Source organism: Oryctolagus cuniculus, chromosome 6 (genome assembly GCF_051225735.1).
Source record: "Oryctolagus cuniculus isolate XC-2025 breed Fujian yellow rabbit chromosome 6, ASM5122573v1, whole genome shotgun sequence".
Taxonomy (NCBI): domain Eukaryota; kingdom Metazoa; phylum Chordata; class Mammalia; order Lagomorpha; family Leporidae; genus Oryctolagus; species Oryctolagus cuniculus.
Window position 1 is genome coordinate 86,766,810 of NC_142872.1, and position 22,905 is coordinate 86,789,714.

The 22,905-nt window shown below is 41.6% G+C and overlaps 1 protein-coding gene across 10 annotated transcripts in view; it reads left to right on the plus strand.

The window, feature by feature from the left end:
* CHD7 (chromodomain helicase DNA binding protein 7) overlaps positions 1-22,905 on the plus strand; it is a 130,712-nt gene that overhangs the window by 84,231 nt on the left and 23,576 nt on the right. For all 10 annotated transcript variants that reach the window (XM_051843757.3, XM_051843760.3, XM_051843758.3 and 7 more), the window contains 10 exons: positions 339-582; positions 1,780-1,956; positions 7,614-7,757; positions 8,922-9,177; positions 15,668-15,878; positions 16,394-16,589; positions 17,158-17,325; positions 17,546-17,725; positions 20,937-21,047; positions 21,136-21,341. In XM_051843757.3, coding sequence (XP_051699717.2) covers positions 339-582; positions 1,780-1,956; positions 7,614-7,757; positions 8,922-9,177; positions 15,668-15,878; positions 16,394-16,589; positions 17,158-17,325; positions 17,546-17,725; positions 20,937-21,047; positions 21,136-21,341 — 1,893 coding nt within the window. The remainder of the gene's footprint in view (positions 1-338; positions 583-1,779; positions 1,957-7,613; positions 7,758-8,921; positions 9,178-15,667; positions 15,879-16,393; positions 16,590-17,157; positions 17,326-17,545; positions 17,726-20,936; positions 21,048-21,135; positions 21,342-22,905) is intronic.

Genomic DNA, 22,905 nt, shown 5'->3' on the forward strand with positions numbered 1-22,905 from the left:
CTTTTCTTTTAAGTCTGTAGTTCTTTTCCTGTGTCATTATTGAAAATATTGCTCAAAAATAACTTAAACAGTTTTTTAATGCCCTAATAAGAATTTTTATAAAAAAGCAGACACTAGAAATATGCTCGATATTTATCCAAATATTAATATTGAGCTTGATGGAAATATAATTTTTATTTGAAGAATTTTGTTTGAAAATGTATTTTGTTAAATCTAAGAGAACATCTAAAGCTATGTGGATATGTGTTTGTGAGTAAAATAAATGTGTGTTTTGTGAAGACAGCAGAGCCTAATATTTATACTCATGATACCTTCCTTATTTTATTTCCCTCCCAAAGGCGAAACTGCATTTTAGCAGATGAAATGGGTTTGGGAAAAACCATCCAGTCCATTACATTTCTCTATGAGATATATTTGAAAGGAATCCATGGCCCTTTTTTAGTAATTGCCCCATTGTCCACAATCCCCAACTGGGAAAGGGAATTCCGAACCTGGACGGAGTTGAATGTGGTTGTGTATCATGGGAGTCAAGCTAGTCGTCGGACCATTCAGTTGTATGAAATGTACTTCAAAGATCCCCAGGTAAAACTTCCTAGGTTGTATTCTTTGTGCTAATTATATGCATTTTAAGGCACTGAAAATTAAAAGTCTCAGTGACTTGAGTGGGTAAGAAGGTCTAGATTTTGCTAAATTGAAAAATTTGCTTGCTGTTTCTTCCCCATTCATGTTTGTATTGTCTTTCTATATCTGTGAATAAAGCTCTTTAGTTTTATAGGTTTGGTTATTTATGATTACTTGATTAGAAGAAATGAAATTTTTTTACCCTAGATGATAATTGAAATTTATTTCATGTAATAGTACATTAACTAGCTTCATTTTGCAAATGCAAGAAGACTAAAGAATGGAGATATTATATGTGAATATAAAGAATATCTTATACTATTACTCAGATGTAAAAAAATTTTAAAAACATCCTTAAGATATGTGATACACTGAATGTAGTTGGCTAAGTTGGCTCTGAGTAGCAGTTGCTTTTCAGTGATACATATACACTTGTACGTTGGCTCTTAGTAGCAGTTGCTATGGATTTTTCTTATTCCAGTTAACTCTGTGAAGTCACTGTGTGATATTTACAGTCCAACATTATAAATGATAGGAGAAGGAAGAACATTATGTGCTAAAACAGTATTAAGCTACAGGTAGTAAACTGAAGTCCTGTAATTGGAAATACAATAGAGTCTTATTTTATATATCTGTTGGTTTTAAATGTAAAACCTGACCTACAATTAAATAATTGAAAGGGAAAAAATAATGAAATCTGTATTTGTATTTAGGTTTGGGAAATTATAAATTCTATCTTAAATGGATGTTTTTTCACTTAGGTACTTTACAAAAAGTGTTAAAAGTATAACATAAGTTACAAAAAAAGTAAAATGCATTTTAAAAAGTTTGCATATAACTTTTTTGGCTTTCACCTTTTGGAGTCAATAGGCTGTAACTTGAATGGGTACACTTAGTGGCATTTTACTGCATGTGAGCCATAAGGCAGTGGTATCCAAAATTTTACTGACCATTTTCTAATTTCTTTTTTTAAAAGAATGGTTTTTAAAACTATTTTACTGTAACAGTCTAAAACCTCTAAAATAGCTTGAAAACAGAATATGTGTTACCTAGAATGAAGAGGTCTTCAAAGGGATGAATAATTTCTCTTTTCATACACCCTCAAAGTCATTATTGTAATGATTAATGCTGAATAATAATTCATAATTGTTCTTGTAGGGTCGAGTGATAAAGGGGTCCTATAAGTTTCATGCCATCATCACAACATTTGAGATGATTTTGACTGATTGTCCTGAGCTGCGGAATATTCCATGGCGCTGTGTGGTCATTGATGAAGCCCACAGGCTGAAGAATAGGAACTGCAAGCTGCTGGAAGGTCTCAAGATGATGGACTTGGTCAGTGATCCTTTTGGTAATTGCATTGGGCATGAACAGGACTGTTAATGACTTGATAGTCCTGTTGCTCTTAGTTTGATTCTTATGAAGGTTGTTTGCAAAGCCTGTAAATTTGGGGTATAGCCTACTAAACTATCAATCACTCCTAAGTTGCTGTTGATTTCCTGATTCTTAAGATTGTTAGCTGCTGTCTTGATAGAGGGTGTATCAAACCAGAGTATATTCATGACTTTTTTTCATTGAAGTGAGTTTCAAGCATTTGCTTTACCCTTTCATTCATAAATACTGCCATTTCACGAACTCTTGCGTTAAGCTTTGCCTGACATTATGAGCTGGTTGAGTCCCAGAGTTATTAGGTTTTGCCATACTGGGGCCAGCAGGACTTGCAGATTGAAGTTTCAGTAAACTGGGTAGGATACCTTTGATTGATTCAATTGGCACAGGCGTTTGGAAGTTTGGGGCATTACAAGACATCAGATTTGGTCTGGAGTTTTTGCACAATGCCTACACCCTACTCTTCTAGCTTCCTAACAACATGGCCAGGTCTTTGTGATTATGTTTTCTAGCCTTTTTCCCCCACTAGGAGTACCATGAGTTAACATTGTAGGAGTAGTCAGTGTTGATTGGTTTTACATTCTATACTGCTGTGTGTGTGATTGCCAAGCAGTGTTACTACAAGAGCTTAGTCATCCTTGGGCTTCACTCCATAGTGTACAAAGTGGTTGTAATTACTTGCTCCTTGTTTTTAATGTGCAGTTTGAGAGCAGAGTTGTCATTTAGTATGCATTGAGCTATTGGATGAGTTTTTTAAAAGTGCAAAAATATATTTTAAATTTAATGCTGACGTTTATGGATTAACTTGAATCTCATTAATTGAGAGTCTGGGATGGGAAGGAATATTCTATATGCTCAAGACTATATATATATATATTTTTTGAAGACTGGTACTACCAAAAAGAACACCTGAAAGCTGTCTCTTACAGCTGGTTCTTTGAAACAGCTTCTTTCATTCTTAAATAAGAGGATGGAATTAGCCAGCTCTTCTTTTAATTTAAAAAAATTGTTTTTGCTTAAAGGGAAAAGTCTGAATTATCTTATTTAGGATGGGATTCCCCATTTTTCTCCCTAATGAATTATTGTTAACAATATCTTTTGTTGTTGTTGTTGTTAACAATATCTTAAGACTTTCCTCAAAGCAGTTTATTTTCTGGTGGTCAATCCACAAATCAAGTAAGAGGTGAGAGCACTTAGAAACAGTGAATAATCTTGCCATCACGGATAAGCACATGGGAAAGAGAGAATTCATGTTTGTGTTTGGTTCCCTGGATGACACTTGAGTGTTAAAATGAAGTAAACCTGTATCGCAGATAATGTGAATGTTCATGATATATCTAAATATATCTGCTAAGTTTGGCTCTACCTTCATAGTGGTTTACTAAAAGAAAGTTATATCGCCATTTCCTTAAGGCTTAAAGCAGTCATTTGAATTTATCTAAATTGTGTTGTTAATTCATACATTCCCAGATAGTAGATTCTTACTACAAAACAGTCCTTCATTGACGAATACAAATTAGTTACCTCTGTCAACATCAAACAATCTAATTGTCTGGAATACTTCAAGGAATTTTCTATTACTTATACTAATAGTTCTTTTTTAAAAGTATTTACTTATTTATTTGAATAATAGAGTTACAGAGAGAGAAGGAGAGACAGAGAGAGAGAGATCTTCCATCCATTGGTTCACTCCCCAAATGGCCACAACAACCAGAACTGGGCCAGGCCTAAGCCAGGAGCCAGGAGCTTCTTCCAGGTCTCCCACATGGGTGCAAGGGCCTAAGCACTTGAACTGTCTTCCACTGCTTTCCCAGGAGCATTAGCCGGGAGCTGACTCAGAAGTGGAGCGGCTGGGACTTGAACCTGCACCCATATGGGATGCCAGCAATGCAGGCTGCAAGTTAGCTTCATCAGAGTCTCCCACATGGGTACAGGGACACAGCATTTGGGTCATCTTCCGCTGCTTTCCTAGGTGTATTAGCAGGGAGCTAGCTGGGAAGTGAATTAGCCAGGACTTGAACCAGCGTCCACACAGGATGCTGACACTACAGGCTTTGGCTTAACCTGTTCCATACAACCAGCCCCACTAATATTTCATACGTGGATTAGAATCTATTATTCACATAATTTTTCTGTTACATACTGCAGTATTTCCTAAACTTCTTCACATAAAGGCACATGTAGAAAGTGACAATACTTTGTACCACACTGAGGTGGACAAAAAAGACTTCCCACCACCATAGGGGACGTGTCCAGGGGAATTCTGTCACAGGAAGCCAGCTATCCCAAGGACTTGGCATCCCTGTAATTAACTCATCCTTGGCTCTGATTAGCAAATGAACAAAGTATTTTTCTTGAGGATCAAGAATCTTATCTCAGAAGACATGTTTTCAAAATAGAACTTATTATCATCGTCGGAGTTAGAATATAATATTATTTGTCCAGTTCTAAACTGTTCATTGCCTGGTCTTAAAAGCCTTGAAGTTGGCCGGCGCCGCGGCTCACTAGGCTAATCCTCCGCCTAGCGGCGCCGGCACACCGGGTTCTAGTCCCGGTCGGGGCGCCGGATTCTGTCCCGGTGCCCCTCTTCCAGGCCAGCCCTCTGCTGTGGCCAGGGAGTGCAGTGGAGGATGGCCCAGGTGCTTGGGCCCTGCACCCTATGGGAGACCAGGAAAAGCACCTGGCTCCTGGCTCCTGCCATCGGATCAGCGCGGTGCGCCGGCCGCAGCGCGCCGGCCGCGGCGGCCATTGGAGGGTGAACCAACGGCAAAGGAAGACCTTTCTCTCTGTCTCTCTCTCTCACTGTCCACTCTGCCTGTCAAAAAAAAAAAAAAAAAAAAAAAAAAAGCCTTGAAGTAAATACCATGAAAACTTACCTACTTGCCAGTTTCATTCTTCTTTCCTAGAGTAAGTCATAACCAAAGTATTGGGTTCTAACTGTTTCCATCTACAGTGCAGGTCACAGGGAATGGTTACTACCTGTACTAGACTAAGCTGTGATGAAAATGCACTTGATTGTCTCCCAGAGCATCCTCAGGAAATGAAGGCCAATGGGTGTCTTCAGCTATCCAGACACAAAGGAAATGTTTGTAGAGGCTGTACACTGAGGAGCAGATGCTGTCCTCGCCGTCCTCCACAAAATCAGAAAGCAGAGCTGACTCCCTGTCCCTCACTGACAAGGAGGGGTGCCATGGAGGCTGTGGGCTTTCATCATTGGTTCTTGGTCTTCCTTTTGCCGTTGGTTCACCCTCCAATGGCCGCTGTAGTCGGCGTGCTGTGGCTGGTGCATTGCGCTGATCTGAAGCCAGGAGCCAGGTGCTTTTCCTGGTCTCCCATGGGGTGCAGGGCCCAAGCACTTGGGCCATCCTCCACTGCACTCCCGGGCCACAGCAGACAGCTGGCCTGGAAGAGGGGCAACCGGGACAGAATCTGGCGCCCCGACCAGGACTAGAACCCAGTGTGCCGGCGCTGCTAGGCGGAGGATTAGCCTATTGAGCCACGGTGCCGGCCTCATCATTGGTTCTTTACTGTTATTATTATTTTTATTATTTATTTATTTATTTGAAAGTCAGAGTTACATAGAGAGAGGAGAGGCCAGAGAGAGAGAAAGAGGTCTTCCATTCACTGGTTCACTCCCTAATTGGCTGCAATGGCCAGAGCCTTTTTGTAAGGATTTATTTATTTATTTGAAAGTCAGAGTTAAACACACACACACACAGAGCGCTCTTCCTTCTGCTGGTCCACTCTCCAGTTGACTGCAATGGCCAGAGCTGCGCTCATCCGAAGCCAGGAGCCAGGAGTTTCTTCTGGGTCTCCCACACTGGTGCAAGGGCCCAATTTCCTGGGCCATCTTGTGCTGCTTTCCCAGGCCATGGCAGAGAGAGCTAGATTAGAAGTGGAGCAGCTGGGACTTGAACCAGTGCCCATATGGGATGCTGGCACTGCAGGCGTCAGCTTTACCTACTACGCCACAGCGCTGGCCCCAAATTAGTAACTTTTATAGGATAGAAGCATGTGCTGACATAGTAGAGCTTGAAGGTGATAAGCTCAGTAGCCTGAGTCTCTTATGTGATGCTTTGTGATACTATTTAATTATATCTCTTTAATCCTTACTCACTTTCAGATTGAAACTTGGTTTTATTCCACTATTCATACACAGCTAAATAAAAGGATTGTATAAATATAATTATTGGTATAAGTAGCTATTAAACAACTGTTGAAGGGAAATAAAAGTTTTATTTCCTTTTTTATAATTTTGAAATTAATAAAAACATTTTTAACTTTAAAGCATTGGTTAGGCATCCATGATTTAATTTAATGTAATATAAACTAAATGAAGAAACTGGGAGACAATCAATGCAATATCAATAGAGTTCTATGACAGTAGCTCTTTTCCTGAATCTGCAGTGGTACATTAGAAAATATTGTTAGATAAAATATGTCAGATTGTGGCCCACCTTACCCACTAGTATGGTTACACATTTGAAGAGCCTGGGTTTGCCAACTCATTACTCTTATGAATTTAACAAATCTGAAAATGAGGGGGTCCCTGCATCATATCTCAATCAGAGAACTCTCCTCAGAGGGGAGAAATCAAGGATAGAAGGACAATGAAGGGCTTTACTTCATTCTCAGAGAGCTTCGTTGACAGATAAGACACGATAGCATACCCTCACTGACATCAGTCGTCTAGCATTCGCTGAGCATACCTTCTGCTTGGCAACTAAGCCTCGTCAGATTCCAAGTAAGTCAGGATATTGCTTCTGAAGCTACTAGAAGGTATAGTCACTTTCTGAAATAGTTTTATTAGCTGTGCTGTTCACCAAATGTTCCAAGTAATAAGTAGTAAGACTCTTAAGATTAATAACACTATTGCTAAAAAATGGGTTATTGTAAAGCAGATCCTGTGTGTTCCATATACAGAAAGAGAAGGACAAGGATACAGCTACCTAAGGCAAGCTGGGGAAAGAGCTCGTAAGCAGAAAGAATTAATTAAAGAAATACCTTACTTGGCTCAAAGAGACAAAGTCAGAAATAGCCTCCAATTTAATAAAAAAAAAAAAGTGATTGTGGTATTTACAGTGAAGCTGACCTCTTTGCCAGTTGGAATTTTTTGCAGAACAAAATAGTTTTTCATAAGCTGTTGCGTGTAGAACTTCTTTTGTCTCTAAAGTGAGTCATGCAGGAAGCAGATGGAGAGATGAGAGCACTGCTGATGTAGAGCACAGAGAGAAGCATGTAAGCTTCATCTGAGTCTAGGGATTGTAGGAAAAAACTCAGCGGAGAAGAAGCGTTTAGACTTTGGGGACTGAGGGAGTTGTTTTGCTAAAATACTGACCTAGTACCCCAGGAAGAGACCAGACGGTGGCATGGCACACTTCAAGAGACTGCAGAGTTCTAGAGACTCCAGGTGCCTGTGTATCTGGAACAGGAGCCCTGTTTTTCTTCCACGTCCATCTTCATGCCTGATTTCTGTACTTTGCATAAAGTGGATGCTGAATTAACATTGAGGAAAAGAAATAAAAATGGCCATTTTGACAGAGGCTTTCCTTTTAAGAGACTTGTTGTTACGATTGGGTCAGTCGCTGTTTTGCATCCTGTAGGAACACAAAGTGCTGCTGACGGGAACCCCGCTGCAGAACACCGTGGAAGAGCTCTTCAGCTTGCTTCATTTCTTGGAGCCAAGTCGCTTTCCTTCGGAAACCACCTTTATGCAGGAATTTGGTGATCTAAAGACAGAAGAGCAGGTACTTAGCATCTCAGCTGTTTCAGTCACAAAGTTAACGATTTACCCATGCAATGGTAAAGCATAAATATTTGAGTGTTTGAGAATGTAAATTGTATCACATTTTCCTCCAACCTGGTAGAGAGATCTTTATATGGACTACGTCACTTCTATGAAGGTTTTCTTGTTTGTATGTTTGCTGTCGAGAAGAGCTGTTGATTTATAGAGAGGTTGTATACCCGTTGACAGGCTTTTCAGAGTTTATCGGGCTATTCAGGTTGGTGGTTTTGCTGTGTGAGCTGTTGGGGATGGTTTGAGAAGCCACTGCAGTTTGTAGAGCTATTTGCCTACTGGAGTGTTCAGGCTTCACTCTACTTCTAGACCTTGGACGCTTAGCCTCATTGCTTGCTTCTTCAAGCCTACAAATTTTCATTTTAGAAACATGGGGCATAATTACCCCATAGGATTTCTGTGAGGAATAAATGACGTATGTGGCTGAAAGGAGTTGACTTTTTTATACACGGTAAAGAGTTCTATGGGTATTAGTGATGACATCAGGTATGCTGATGTATTTGAAACAAAAACATGGAGCTGTCTTGAAATCTTGGTCTTTATTTGCCCTCTCCTGCAATGCACTGCCTAAAACCCCTCAGTTTAATTCAGAGTGAAGTTAGTTTTGTTTTGCTTTTCCAAAACAAAAACTATTTGGTGAGCTTTATCCTGTTGCCAATCACCAGAAAAGAGAACCAGGAAGAGGCCAGCGTATGTGCTTGCTCACTGGCTCAGGAACTGGATAACTCCTGCTCCCCCCCTCTCATTCTGTGTTAGCTCTTTCCAGAAAGGAAGAGAACGGAAGCATATCACTCCCATGACGTTGTCTCTTCCCTCTTCCTCATCAACCCTGTGGCTTAAAACATGGAGCAGGGAAAGGTAGATTAATAAACTGGGCTTTCTTTGTGCTTTTCAAGCTTTCTGGCTGTTCAGAACTCCTGGATGCACAATCCGTTTGACAAATAATCATCCAACTTTCATTCATTTCTCTGGTGAAAGCTGAAAGATTATCTCCTTCATACTCTTACTGGGCTTTGAAAAGTGAAAATGAGTGGTAAATAAATAAGATGATGTTAGAATATGTTTTAACGTGAGCAAATCATGACACCAGTATTTAATTAAGTTCCTTTTTTAGGTGCAAAAACTTCAGGCTATTCTAAAGCCAATGATGTTGAGACGTCTCAAAGAAGATGTAGAAAAGAACTTGGCCCCCAAAGAAGAAACTATTATTGAAGTTGAGCTAACAAACATTCAGAAGAAATATTACCGAGCCATCCTTGAGAAGAATTTCACATTTCTTTCCAAAGGTGGTGGACAAGCTAACGTACCTAACCTTTTAAACACTATGATGGAATTACGAAAGTGCTGCAATCACCCGTACCTTATCAATGGTGAGTCTGCTCGTTGGTGAACCTGTTAAACCCTGATAACAGCTCCAGGAGGCCCTTTTGCCCTCAGGCAGAAGGTTTCCTGGTTTGTGTCCACTTAGTGTGGGCTTCCCCAGCTTCCTCTTCTCTGGAATGCCTTCTTCTGTGGTCGCTGAAGGCCAGGGACCAACCAGCACTCCAGCGATTCCTGAAGTGGGATCTCACCTTTCCCCTGCCTCCCTAGCTTCAAAGGCATTAGTGCTACCTGGCCAGAAATTGTCAGAAGTGCTAACAGCTTGAGAAAATTTAGCCCTTGACTGAGGTTTTCTGGGTGGGATTAAAGAGGAACTCTGGCGTGGGAAGGCAGCTGTCCGCTATCTCAAACCTCTGGTAGAAAAGCATCCTCAGATTCCCCATGTCTATAGGCCTTCAACTCTAGAGCCTGAGAATGAGATCATCTTAAAACTTTGGTCAAGTTTGTCCCTGTTCCTGATGGAGAATTCATGGTCTTCTTGTTTTCTTAACTAAATTAGGCATTATATGGCTCATTTAGGTTAAAATTTTTATTGTGCATTTCCAGAAATTTTGTAGGCAGTCAGGATTCCATGCCTGTAATGTGTAAGATACTCTGGGAAAGGCAAGGTAAACAAGAGAAGAGCATTCCCCTCAGAGAGCCTCCCCTGTGTGCTGAGACTGAGATTAGGAAAGTTCTTCAAAGTACCTGGCATTTAAGGCAAACCTTCATAGGTGGAGAGGATTTTGCCAGGCAGGGTTAGAGAAATAAAGGCCTGCTCTGAAGGCCTCAAATGCTGCTACATGAGACTTTGGCTCTTGCCTTTTGGAGAACCACACATGGTGTTTGAGCTGAGCAGTGATTAGAAATATGACTCATGATGATCAATCAGGCAACACTGTAGGAAAAGGGTAAGAAGAGGAAGGGACAGACCTGCAGAAAGACTAGCATAGGGTCTGTTGCTGTAGTCTGGGGAGGAGCTAATGTTGATTAAAGCAAGGTATGGGAGGCAAATTTGGGGTAGTTGTATTCAGTTGTAACTGGTCAGCAACATAGCTAGGTTCCCTTCCGGGGAAGAAGAAACAAAGCCTGGTTCTTTGTCCAATCCATAAGGTTCAAGACAGAACTAGTTCCTAGTCTCTCTCCAATTTATACACACCGGTCAGCCACCTGGGATCCAGAAGTCCCCTTTGCTATGAGACAAAGTGGTCCATGCCTGGGAGATGTCCTCAGAACACAAAACCTGAGGTCATTGCTGATTGACATCAGTGAATTTTTTTTTTTGAACTTTGTGTTTTTAGCTGCAGAGAATTATATATGGTAATTATATGTCTGATACTGCCAACCTGCTAATCATAGTGTATTTAAGAGTTTATAAGTTTATGTTGAGTGTCAGCCAGATGGTGGTGGGTTGGTGCTGGGGTGGGGTGTGTTGGTGCAAGTGAAACATATACACACACTCATGCACACAGGTACCCATGCATACATTCACACACATTTTTGCCTTTAATATCTGGTGAAAAGAAAATAGTAAAAAAAAGGAAAGTAAAAAGACATTCAGAAATGTTTGGTGCTGCCAGTAGGGTGTTTGGAAAAGAGGAAATTGCAATGATGATAGTTAGATGGCCACCCACAGTGCATCAACATTCATCCCATTTGATCACATGTTAACTATACACATGGAGCATTCCAGAGGGTTTCCCCCCAAAACATCGCTAGTGGGGCTCACATTGACCAGTTGTTCCGCAGGGATGTGTTCCTCAGGAACCCGATTGGTCACACCTTACAAGTTATGAAGTTACCTGTTAAACAGGCATCCCTCTGCCTTTATTTGGAGGGCCACTTACAGAAAGAAACAAATGGATACACAAATCATGTTGCTGCTCAGATAACTTATGGAGACATTGTGTTTCAGAGTTTGCTCCAGGGCCAGTTCTGCTTATGTCCTGCACAGTCTGGAGTTGAAATCAAATGTCACGATGCCACCTATACACACGTTTATTGAACATTTATAAGGGAAGTGTTTTCATTTTGGAGATTAATTTGAAATATGCATTGGTTGTGGCAGAGTAAAACAGCCATAATGAAACTAAATTTCAGTTCAACAAAGCATAGCATTTCTGTAATTGTGAAAAATCGAAACAACTATATGTGTTAAAAGTGGCCACCACCAGCACACATAGAAAAAAAATAAAAATCTTAAAATAATGATAGAGTGCAAGCTGTTTATAAATGAGACCTGTTTTAAATGTGACTTAATATTTTTACTTAAGTGGTTGGAACAGTGTCTGATACAATATAAGCACTCATTAAGTGTTGCTGTTTGACTTGCTAAAAGTTATGCAAGTAACTGGGTGGCATAAATGGAGTTACTGTTAATTGGGCCAAGCTTTATTTGAATGGAGTTTCTAATTTTAGGTTGCCTAAAAAGAGAATAAGAATAATGTTGAGGGGCCAGTGCTGTGGTGCAGCAGGTTAAGCTGCCACCTACAACACTGGCATCCCATATGGGCATTGGTTCAAGTCCCAGCTGCTCCGTTTCTGATCTAGCTCCCTGTTAATGCTCCTAGGAAGGCAGTGGAAGATGACCCATGTCCTTGGGCCCCTGCCACCCAAGTGGGAGACCCAGAGGAAACCTCTGGCTTCAGCTTGGCCCAGCCTCTGTCATTCGGGGAATGAACCAGTGGATGGAAGATCTGTGTGTCTCCTCCTGTCCTTGCAACTCCATTTTTCAAATAAATAAATATAAACAAAAGAGAAGAATGTTGAAAATATGTCCAAGGCTCCTAGATGTGTAAAGGTGACTGAGAGTCAGTGGCTGTTAATTTATGGGGGTGGCAGAAAGTAGAGAATTGAAGGCAAAAAGAAGACAAGAATGAGGCTTACTTGATGGAGTGAATTTCAAAAAGAAAATAATATCTTCATTTTTCTGATAAACTTCAAGAGCAAACTATTTTCTTGTTTGTGGCCAGAATAGCCAGGTGGTGCTGTAGTTACTGCCCTGACAGTGAGTTTCAGCTGACATGAAAAGAGTATGGCTCCCTTATTTCAGTGTGGTATCAGCCATACTTAAATTTAGGGCAAAGCCAACAAGGTATTTTGGCTGATCATAGCCCTTTTCCTGTTTACATCTCCAGTATCAAGATCAATCTTCATTTGGTAAATTTGAAAATTTAACTATTACATCAGAAAACAGAAATTGTCCACCTCCCCAACGCTATCCCTTCTTTGCTTCAGTGTTGGCATAATAACCATGCTAATAGAACCATACAAGAATTAGGTTTGTTGATATTGTTTTTAATTGCAGTATTATTAGTGTAAACTGATAATTAAGTAATAATTAGGGTAAAAATTAACATAAAACTAATGTAAACTAAAATTAAGAACCTGGATTCAGGGGGAAAACAGCTGGCATAGCAATTCAGAGGCTGTTTAGGGTGCCTGTGTCTCATATAGAAATGATTAGTTTCAGAGTGCCTGAGTGATGTCTACTTCTGTTCCTGACTCCAGCTTCCTGCTAGTGCAGATCCTAAGAGGCAGGGATGATGGCTCAAGTCATTGGGTTTCCATCACCCACATGGGAGACCTGAATTGAGTTCCTGGCTCTGGGCTGATTTGAGGGTATGTTCAGGGAATGAACCAGTGGGTGGGAGTGCTCTCGCTCAGCAGGCTGCTTTCTCTCCCTTTTTCCTTTCCTTTCTCCCTCCTCCCCGCTCCAGTCTTTCTGGCTTTCAAATAAATAAATATTTTGTTAAAAGAAATTGAATTTAAAACAAAACCTAATTGAATAATTTGGCAGTAGCTTTTGTCAGACAAGAAAGAATGAGTCCACATTTTTCTTTTTGATTATTCTTTGTGAGAAGATATTGGTTGCATTGAAAGGGCAGAAAAGTTCATCTCAATTATTAATAATATTTAAAACATTTAGAACAGGTTTTTTTTTTTAAGATTTATTTATTTACTTGAGAGGCAGAGTTATAGACAGAGAGAGGGAGAGATGGAGAGAGAATCTTCCATCTGTTGCTTCACTCCTCAGATGCCTCAACTGCCGGAACTGGGCCAATCTGAAGCCAGGGGCAGGAGCTACTTCTGGGTCTTCCATGTGGGTACAGGGGCCCAAGCACTTGGGCCATCTTCTACTGCTTTCCCAGGCCATCAGCAGGGAGCTGGCTCAGAAGTGGAGCAGCTGGGAACTGGTGCCCATATGGGGTGCTGGCACTGCAGGCAGATGCTTAACCTACTACACCACAGCACCAGCCCATAAATCAAATTTTTTTTAAAGGTTTATTTATATGTATTTGAAAGGCACAGTTACAGAGAGAGGGGGGGAGAGACAGAGAAAGATCTTCCATCCACTGGTTTACTCCCTAGATAGCTGCAAAGCTTGGTCAGAATGAATCCAAGAGCCAAGGGCTTCTTCCAGGTCTCCAACATGGGTGGCCATCGCCTGCTGCTTTTCCCAGGCCATTAGCAAGGAGCTGGTTTAGAAGTGGAGCAGCCGGGACTGCCCCCATGTGGGATGCCAGCATCTCAGCTGGAGGCTTAACCTGCTATGCCACAGTGCTAGCCCCCAAAAATTAAATTTAAATTTCTCTGCTGTTTGAGTTATTTATATTTTCAAAAAATTTCCCTGAAATTCAAATACATCTAATATTTGTTTTGTCAAAATAAATGTTATTTCATTTTTGAAAAATATTAATTAACTTATTTTAACTTATTAACTTATTTTAAAATACTAAAAGACTGTTTTATTGTGGTTATGGATTGCAGTCTTAATGATTTAATAAATAATCATTCACATACCATAGTAGTAAAATCTATTTCTGGATTGCAGTTAGCTTACAATGTATTGCACAAAAAAAAAAAAAACACACAAACTTTCTTTAAAAACCCAATATAAAATATAGACTTAAATCTATTTCCTATCTCTTGAGGGCCTTCTTGTCCTGAATTGAGAACTTGAGTTTCTAGATTTCATGTCTTAAAAAACATATACCTTTGTTCAAGAACATTCTTACTAATGCTGTTAGACAGCATTTTACTCTTTAACTTTTCCTAATAAAACTCCTGCTTTTTTTTTTCCCTTAAAGAAAAAAATCCTGAACATTAGCTTTTTTTATTCATGTGGAAAAGGGAGTGAGGGGCTATCAGTTCTGACAACTGGAGCCTCTGCCGGGAGCCTTTGTAAGAAGTGCTTTGTGGAAGGCCTTCGAGCTTGGTGAAGATACTCAGTGACTAATCTGCTCTCGTAAATTCCATGTTCATTAATAATTAACAGACTATGTTTCTGCATATGACCGTGTCATAAGGTAATTTCCACAAGCAACCTTAAATGGAAATAGGACTGAGCTTGCATTCCATCTTGTGCGTCTTGGAGAAGGACCGGCTGAGAGGCTGAGGTGGCCTGATTCCTCCTGCAACATGCTGTTGAGGTTTATGCGTGTTAATTCACTTATTCAAAACCAGCGAGAGGAACAGTAGTTCAAAGTTTCTGACACAGTTTACCCTGGGAAGCATCCCATTAGATGCGTTTGTATTTTCTCAGGCACAGATAAGCACCCCCTCCTTTAGGGCAATGCCCTGATTAACCCCACAGGCTGGAGGAGGCCAGGCCAGTGCTGCGTAATTCTAGTTAAGCCACCTAAGCGGTTGAAGGAAGCTTAGCCTGCTGCTTCCTGAATAAGCATGTGTTTGGGGTCAGAGGAGGAGGTGGCAGGACCTCATTCCTTAGGAAGATGTTATTTTCGTGCGGCTTCTTTCTGATGCAGCTGAGTCTGTGTGGGGCTATTAGAAAAAGCAGGTTAAGCACAGAGGTCTTGTATTAAACACTTAGACATTTTTTTAAAGCTGTAAAAGATTTGAAGAATGCAAGATAGAATTTTTGTATCTTAGGAATCATCAGATAGGAGATTTAGCGATTGCTAGAAGGTGTGTGTTCAGGTCCTCTGCCCCGGTCATCTCTGGTAGTTATCCTGAAAATGCATTCACTGTTTTGTAGGCCTTTTGCCTGTATTAATATGTGATTATCGACCCAAAATACTGCCCTTACGCTGTAACTGTTAAGACTGCATTGCTCTGTTACTGAGTTTCGGAACAGATTTGTTATTTGTGTTTATATTCAGCTAGTAAACAATTCTTCATATTTTTAGCAACTTAGGTTCCAAGTTTTCTGTAGGTATCTGGCCCTTGGCTCATTTCTGCCACTTCTGACTTGACAGTCTGTTGTTGAAATTCAGTTGTTACAGACAGCAAACATTTGTTTGGTGAAAAATGTGGTTTTTCCCCAAATGCCTCAATGTGTTGTGCTTAAAACTTTGAACCCTTTGAACAGAAATGGTTTTGTGCAGTCCCAACTTTGAGACAGTGGATGGATTCTTGTTCATAAACCTGAGTGTGGTATTCTGGTTCCTGCAATTTGCAGTGGGTTTGGAAAGCAAGTTCACTGTTTTTAGTAATAAAACCCTTTTACAGTATTCACGTTATGCTGTCCAATCTCTGCAGGTGCTGAAGAGAAAATTTTGGAAGAGTTTAAAGAAACACACAATGCAGAGTCTCCAGATTTTCAGCTCCAGGCAATGATCCAGGCTGCTGGCAAGCTTGTGCTGATTGACAAGCTGCTGCCGAAACTGAAGGCTGGTGGCCACAGGGTGCTTATCTTTTCCCAGATGGTGCGCTGCTTGGACATACTGGAAGACTACCTCATTCAAAGACGGTGAGGGCCACTGTATCAGAATAATGAAAAGGAATAAGAAATCTCCCTGCACGGGGCTCTGAGCGGCTCACCTATAAGTGACATTGCTAAGAAGGGGATAAACAGGGAAAATGTGACACATCTCTGTTTTAAAACGATAGGTATAGATGACAGTTATTCCATGTGATGGCTACAGGGGGACACTGCATACTTCTGTAGTTTTTCTCCCCCTTGCTTTCATTTGACTATGGGAGAATAGCTCTTGCTTAAAATTGAAGTTATTTGCTATCTTCTGTTACAAGTGTCAGCTATTTTTAGAGGTTAGCTATTTCACTGAAGAGGAAGTAAAATAAAATTTAATCTTTAAGCATTCAACCAATTGAATAAAAAACTGTTAAATTCTATTTGCTATGAAATTATTTCTGTTGAATCATTCTGTTAACACATATTCCATATTGTGTTACTCAAAAGTAATAGAGGAGCAGTTGTATTTTAGCTCTGTTGGGCCTCCTGGTTATAATGCTGATATTTTTTAGGTACCCGTATGAAAGGATTGATGGCCGAGTAAGAGGCAACCTCCGCCAGGCAGCTATTGACAGATTCTCCAAGCCAGATTCTGATAGGTTTGTTTTCCTCCTGTGTACAAGGGCAGGAGGCTTAGGCATTAATCTCACTGCTGCTGATACCTGCATCATCTTTGATTCAGACTGGAATCCCCAAAATGACCTCCAGGTAAACACAGAAGAAAATCTTCCTGATATCTTTAAAACAAAGTCATTGTACTCTGACAGAGAATCTGTAGCTTGTGTTGTTGCTCAGACGGTGGTTCATGATTCCAGGCAAATCAACGAACCAGCAACAAATTTGTTAATAATATAAGAAGAAATTTCTTACTATGTTAACCCTCTTCTGACTCTACCTCTATTTATTGAGAATACCCTGAAAGGACTTTAGCAGTGAATATTTAGTTTTCACAATTCTTACAATTGCAGAGACTGGAAACCTGAGATCAGGGTGCTAGCAGGGTTGGGTTCTTGGTGAGGGCCCTCTTCCTGGTTTACAGACAGCTGTCTTTCTGCTTCGTCCTCACATATCCCAAGGAGAGTGCACTGGCTCTCCTGGCCTCATTTATGTGAGCCCTCATCAGTTTTATGAGATCTCCACCCTCATGACCTAATTACTTCCCTGAGGCCTCACCTCCAGACACCGCCCAGTGGGACTGGAGTTTCCTCTTAGGAACTTTGTAGGTACACAAACATTGACTCCATTGCAACACCCATTAATTCTCCTTCTCTTCCAGGCTCAAGCTAGATGTCATAGAATAGGACAGAGCAAATCTGTGAAAATCTACAGGCTGATTACGAGAAATTCCTATGAAAGGGAAATGTTCGACAAGGCCAGTTTGAAGCTGGGTCTGGATAAAGCTGTGCTACAGTCCATGAGTGGAAGAGAGAACGCCACCAACGGGGTAAAGCAGCCTTGCCCAAGCCACTCTTTTATTCTGGGTCCTTCTTACTTAGCTAATATTCAGCATCTGACTATTTTTTAACCTCAGTATCTTGAGCACATTTTGTCACATTTTTCTTTGCCATAAATTACCCCCTTGGGGGAAAATGAAGTGTTTGTTTAGTCTACAAACATTTCAATTCTAAATTGTCTTGAATACTTCAAATACTTCTCTAAAACAGGTACAACAGCTTTCCAAGAAAGAGATCGAGGATCTCCTCCGGAAGGGGGCCTACGGTGCGCTCATGGACGAGGAGGATGAGGGCTCCAAGTTCTGTGAAGAGGATATCGATCAGATTCTCCTGCGGCGAACCCACACCATCACCATTGAGTCTGAAGGAAAAGGCTCCACGTTTGCTAAGGTGCGGATGGATCCGAAGGGTCCAGGTTCCCCCACAGAAGCATGGCAGGGTTCATGTAGAGAGCGCCTTGCAGAACTGCTCGCAGACACACTTGTTTCCTTTCCACGGTGACTTCACCAACTGTTAACTCCCTGGGGAACCTCTGGTACACATACAGCCTTCTTTGTATTCTGGGTTCCCTCCTGGGTCTTGGACATCAGAAGTTGCCTTTACCTGAGTTTTTGACCCCATCCCCTGCACTATGCCTGGAATCCTGTCCTCATCGTCTTCCCTATCTTTCCAGATTCTGACTCCTGAAATACCCTACTCAGAACCATCAAGGTTCACTCTTATCTTTGAAAACGGCGTTCCCTTCCAGCCACAACTCTGTAACTCTTATTCTCAAGGCTAAAATCCACCTGAACATAATCAGCCCGAGCTGTCTCTGCTGCCCGGCTTCCCACTTGCTTGCATGCTTTTCACCTTGCCAAACTCCTTTCCCACCTCTGTCGTAACTGCTCTGGGCAAGGCCAACCCCAGGCACCTGACCATCTCCTCTTGAGCCCCTTCTGAGGCTTTAGGTGCATTTTCTTCCAGATAGCTGCCCCAAGACCCACTCTGTACTTTTATTTTAGACAGGTTTACCAAAACTTAATTTATTTACTGTAAAATTCAGCATTTTTAAGTGTGCAATTCACTACCTTTACCGTATTACAAACTTGTGCAGCTGTCACCAAAGACAAAGTCTGGAACTTTTCCAGCATCACTAAAAGATCCTCAGAAGGTTGTCAGTCAGTCCATAGCCCTCCTCCCTCCTCTACCCAGCCTCATTCTGGAAAACCACTAGTCTGCCTGCTTTCTCCATAGATTGGCCTACACTGGACATTTCATCTAAGTGGACGTGTACGATATCTGATCTTTTGTGTCTGACCCCATTCATTTAGCATCGTGTGTTTGAGGTTCATCCATATGGTAGCATGTGTCAATAATTTCCTTTTTTGTTGCTGAACAGTGTCCCTCTATAGAGATATATCGCATTTACCAGTTGCTAATCAACATTTGGGTTTATTTGTCCATTCACCAGTTGATAGTGAAAATTTGGATTGTTTCCACCTTTTGGTTATTGTGAGTGATGCTGTTATGAACATTTGTGCACCTATTTTTGTGTGGACATATGTTTTCATATCTCTTGGATAAATACCAGGAGTAATTGGTGAGTCACATTTTACTTCTTTTGAGTTACTGGCAGACTGTTTTCAAAAGTGACTGTGCCATTTTTCTTCCTACCGGCAGCATATTAGATCTTCATTCTCTCCAAGTCTTCAACAATACTTACTATTATCTGACTTTTTAGTTACATTTATCTAGCGATGTGAAGTGGCATCATATTCTCATTTTTATTTGCATTTCTGTGATGATATTGAACATCTTTTCATGTGATGTTTGGCCAGAAGCAGATGATGCTTGGAGAGAGATGTATTCAAATCCTGTGTTCATTATTTGAGTTACATGTCTCCTCATTACTGAATTCTAAGAGTGCTTTGTATATTCTGGTAAAAGTTCTGTATCAGATAGTAGGACTGCAGATGTTGTCTCCTCATCTTTTCTTAAGTGCTTAATTTAAATGAAGCCTGGGTTATTAATTTCTTTTATTGCTCATGGTTTTGGTGCATTATCTAACTTGAGAGATCACAAAAAACATATTTGTATTTTCTCCTAAGAGTTGTATAGCTTTTGCTTTTACATTTAGGTCTATGATCACCTTGTGGGTTGGTTTTTGTGTGTGGTGTGAGGTAGGGGTCCAACTCTATTGTTTTCCATGTGGATACCCAGTTGTCCCAGCTGCCCCAGCCTGGAAAGGCTCTTCTCCTCTGGGCTCAGTGACCCCACGCCTTCACAGCTTTCAGCCTCTCCTTAGTCCCAACAGGCACTGTACATTTAATAGTGCAAAACCAGAGTCATCAACCTATTCCTCCACGCCTGGCGCACACACCTCTGTTTGTCTACCTCTGTACCACCGCTCATATACCAGATGCTAAGGTTTTCTTGGCTTCCTCCTCCTTTTTTCATGCTTCCTTTCAACCCAGAGTTTAACTCCATGAATTTTACTTTTTAAAGAATACTTTTCTGGATCATCTCCTTTTCTCCATTTTTACTGTATTTGTTTTTGGTCTTTGTTATTTCTAACCTAAACCACTGCAGGGGCCTGTTGTGCCCTTTTCTGCCTTCTGTGCTGTCAACATTGGTATGTCCTTCCTGATGGGACCCGGATGTGATTGTGTCTATCCTGAGATTATTTCCGCTTTCAGATAGTACACACCTCCCTCTGGATGGATTCACACTCTGTTACAGCACATGCAAGTGTTGACTGCCTCCTCCTTCCCAGCTTGACTCTTGTCTCATCTTCCCTGAGCACCTCTCTCCCTTTCCTCTGCCTTATGTACCCACCCCCTTACAGGGAGGGAGGAAGAGAGGAAGGAACAGGAGAGGAGGAAAAAAAAGAACCAAGGGCTTTGATTTCATGTATTTTTCTGAGAAGTAGGGAGAGAAGGATAGACAGAGCTCCCATCTGTTGGTTCACTCCCCCAAATGCCTGCAACAGCTGGAGCCGGACAGGGCGGAAATTGAGGGCTGGGAATGCAATCAGGTCTCCCATGTAGGTGACAGAAACCCAGGTACTTGAGTCATCCCCACTTCCTCCCAGGGTAGGAATTCATGGGAATTAATAGGAAGCTAGAATCAAGAACTGGTGGAGCTGGGAGTCCAACCCAGGCACTTCCATGTGGGACACAGGTGTCCTGACCACTAGGCTAAAGGCCTGTTCCTCTTCCATGCCTTTGCACAAGCTGACACATAAACATTTCCACATGCTTTCCTGTTTGATGAGCATTTTAAAATATAGTCCAGGCAATATCTTCTGGGAGAGGCTGTTCTCAGTTCCCAGCAAACCCCTGCCTGAAGTGGTGTAGGGGGCTCTTATCTGAATATGACTTCCATCCACACATACCTCTGTTACCCGTCATTTTCATGCTGCAGTGTGATCCCTTACTTTCTTGTGTGTCTCAGCCCCTGGGTGGTGAGCTGCCTGAGGTGCATCCCAGTCCTATGTCCTGCAGCTCTGCCACAAGTGGAGAAACACATATGTACTTAGTGGCAGAATAAACAAACACTGCTTGGAATTCTGCCTTGGAGAGAAGCATCTCGAAGTAATGCATATTTTTTTCTCCTCTAGGCCAGTTTTGTTGCATCTGGAAATAGGACAGATATTTCCTTGGATGATCCAAATTTCTGGCAGAAGTGGGCCAAGAAGGCTGAATTGGATATTGATGCCTTAAATGGGAGGGTGAGTGAGAAGTCCTGTCCAAATGCCTGTCTGATCTAACCCATAGCCACTCTTCCAGAAGTTTCAAGTGTATCTGCTCTTTTGTTAGAACAACCTGGTTATTGACACTCCAAGAGTGAGAAAACAGACCAGGCTGTACAGCGCAGTAAAGGAAGATGAACTGATGGAGTTTTCAGACTTGGAAAGTGATTCCGAAGAAAAGCCTTGTGCCAAGCCACGACGGCCCCAGGATAAGTCACAGGGCTATGCGCGGAGCGAGTGTTTCAGGGTAGAGAAGAATCTGCTTGTTTACGGGTAAGTCAGCTCACTCTGTCAAGTGCCGTTGTAGTTGTGTAGTTAGACTTCCCAGGTGGTGTAGAAAAACTGTGCCTGGATTTGGGTTTGTGTGGCTCGCCCTAGTGCGGTCAAATGGATGCCTCTGAGGAAAGTTTGTGAGGTGGGGTGGTTGGGTTCAAGTGTTCTAAGTCTTTCAGATCCTCTCAGATTTGGGGAGGTCACCTGAGGTTAGTGGCTCTGTTTTGTGCCTTCTCACATCCAGATTTACTTGTTGATTATTAGTAACTCAGGACAAGGTCTCAAAATTACAAAATCTCCTACTATAGTGATCTTTTTTCTGCTGTACGAAATTGTCAAAGACAATTAATATCACTTGTTAAGCTCTTTCTCCCAGTGCATCTGACTCAGGAATGGGCATTTGAACTTTGTAAAAGTGTCGTGTTTCTCCTGCTGGACTGCAGGTTCTACCTCTAGTTCATCTCTAAATCATGCAACAACCCACACATCACTTTCAGTAAATGTCTGAGTTAGTAAATAAACTTTTCTAGCAGATCACAGCTGTAAGGAAATATAATTATTATTAAAAAAAAAAAAAAAAAAAGACCAACTGCCCCCAAAGCAGTCTTTCTGCAGATCTCTATAAGATTTCTGCAGGATGTCCTGTCTTTGATTTCTTCCTGTGGATCACCAGTAGTTTCCAAGTGAACACAGACATGTGTTTACATGGCATACAGAACTCTTAACTGGTCCTTGTCTATCTTATTGGTTCTTTCCTAAAGGAAGTCCAAGCTTCTGTTGGGAGGGACCCTTCCTGTACTTCAGCGTGCCATGCTATGTCTCGTGTATCTTTGTACAAACTTTTCCTACTGCCTAGAGCAACCCTTTCCACATCTCCCATGTGCACAACACAGACCTCATCTGTCTCACATCTGCTCTCCTGGGACAGCCAACATAGGCATCACCTTTACACTCTGGCCTGTGCTTTCCATCATGCTTATATCATTGTTTCATGCCTTGAGGTTACCTGCTTCTCCTGCTAGCTTCCCAGCTCTGTGAAGAAAGGTGCTCTGTGTTTGTATCCTAAGTGCATAGTGTGCTGTGAGCACACAGTTAGTGCTGAATGAATGTTTGCTTATGGCAGCAGTGAAGTTCAGCAGGAGCCCATCATCTGCACAAGCCAGACGTCCTCTCCGGTCTCTGTTTATGTGGGACAGAGACTCTTCCCCAACCTTTAGCCCTCTGCTGTTTCCACCTGCTTCCACGTTTCAACTTGATGATCAGAACTGAGGGCTTTGTTGGTATCTTTGAGAATGTGATATATTAATAACACCTGAAGTAAAGAAGTATGCTTAGGGCATCTTGTCTTTCAGTCAAGACTTTCTCTCCGCTGCAGTCATCAGTGTGTACTGAGCACCCATTATGTTCTGGCACTGTGCCAGGATACTCTCAGACACTAGGGTTAACTGCTGCGAGCAGCCCAGGCATAACTGAAGACTGGCGGGTGAGCCAGCAGAACTGGTGGTGACCTGAGATGAGGCTGGGCCAGGGCAGCTCTCAGGTCTCTGCTGATGGAACGTGGAAA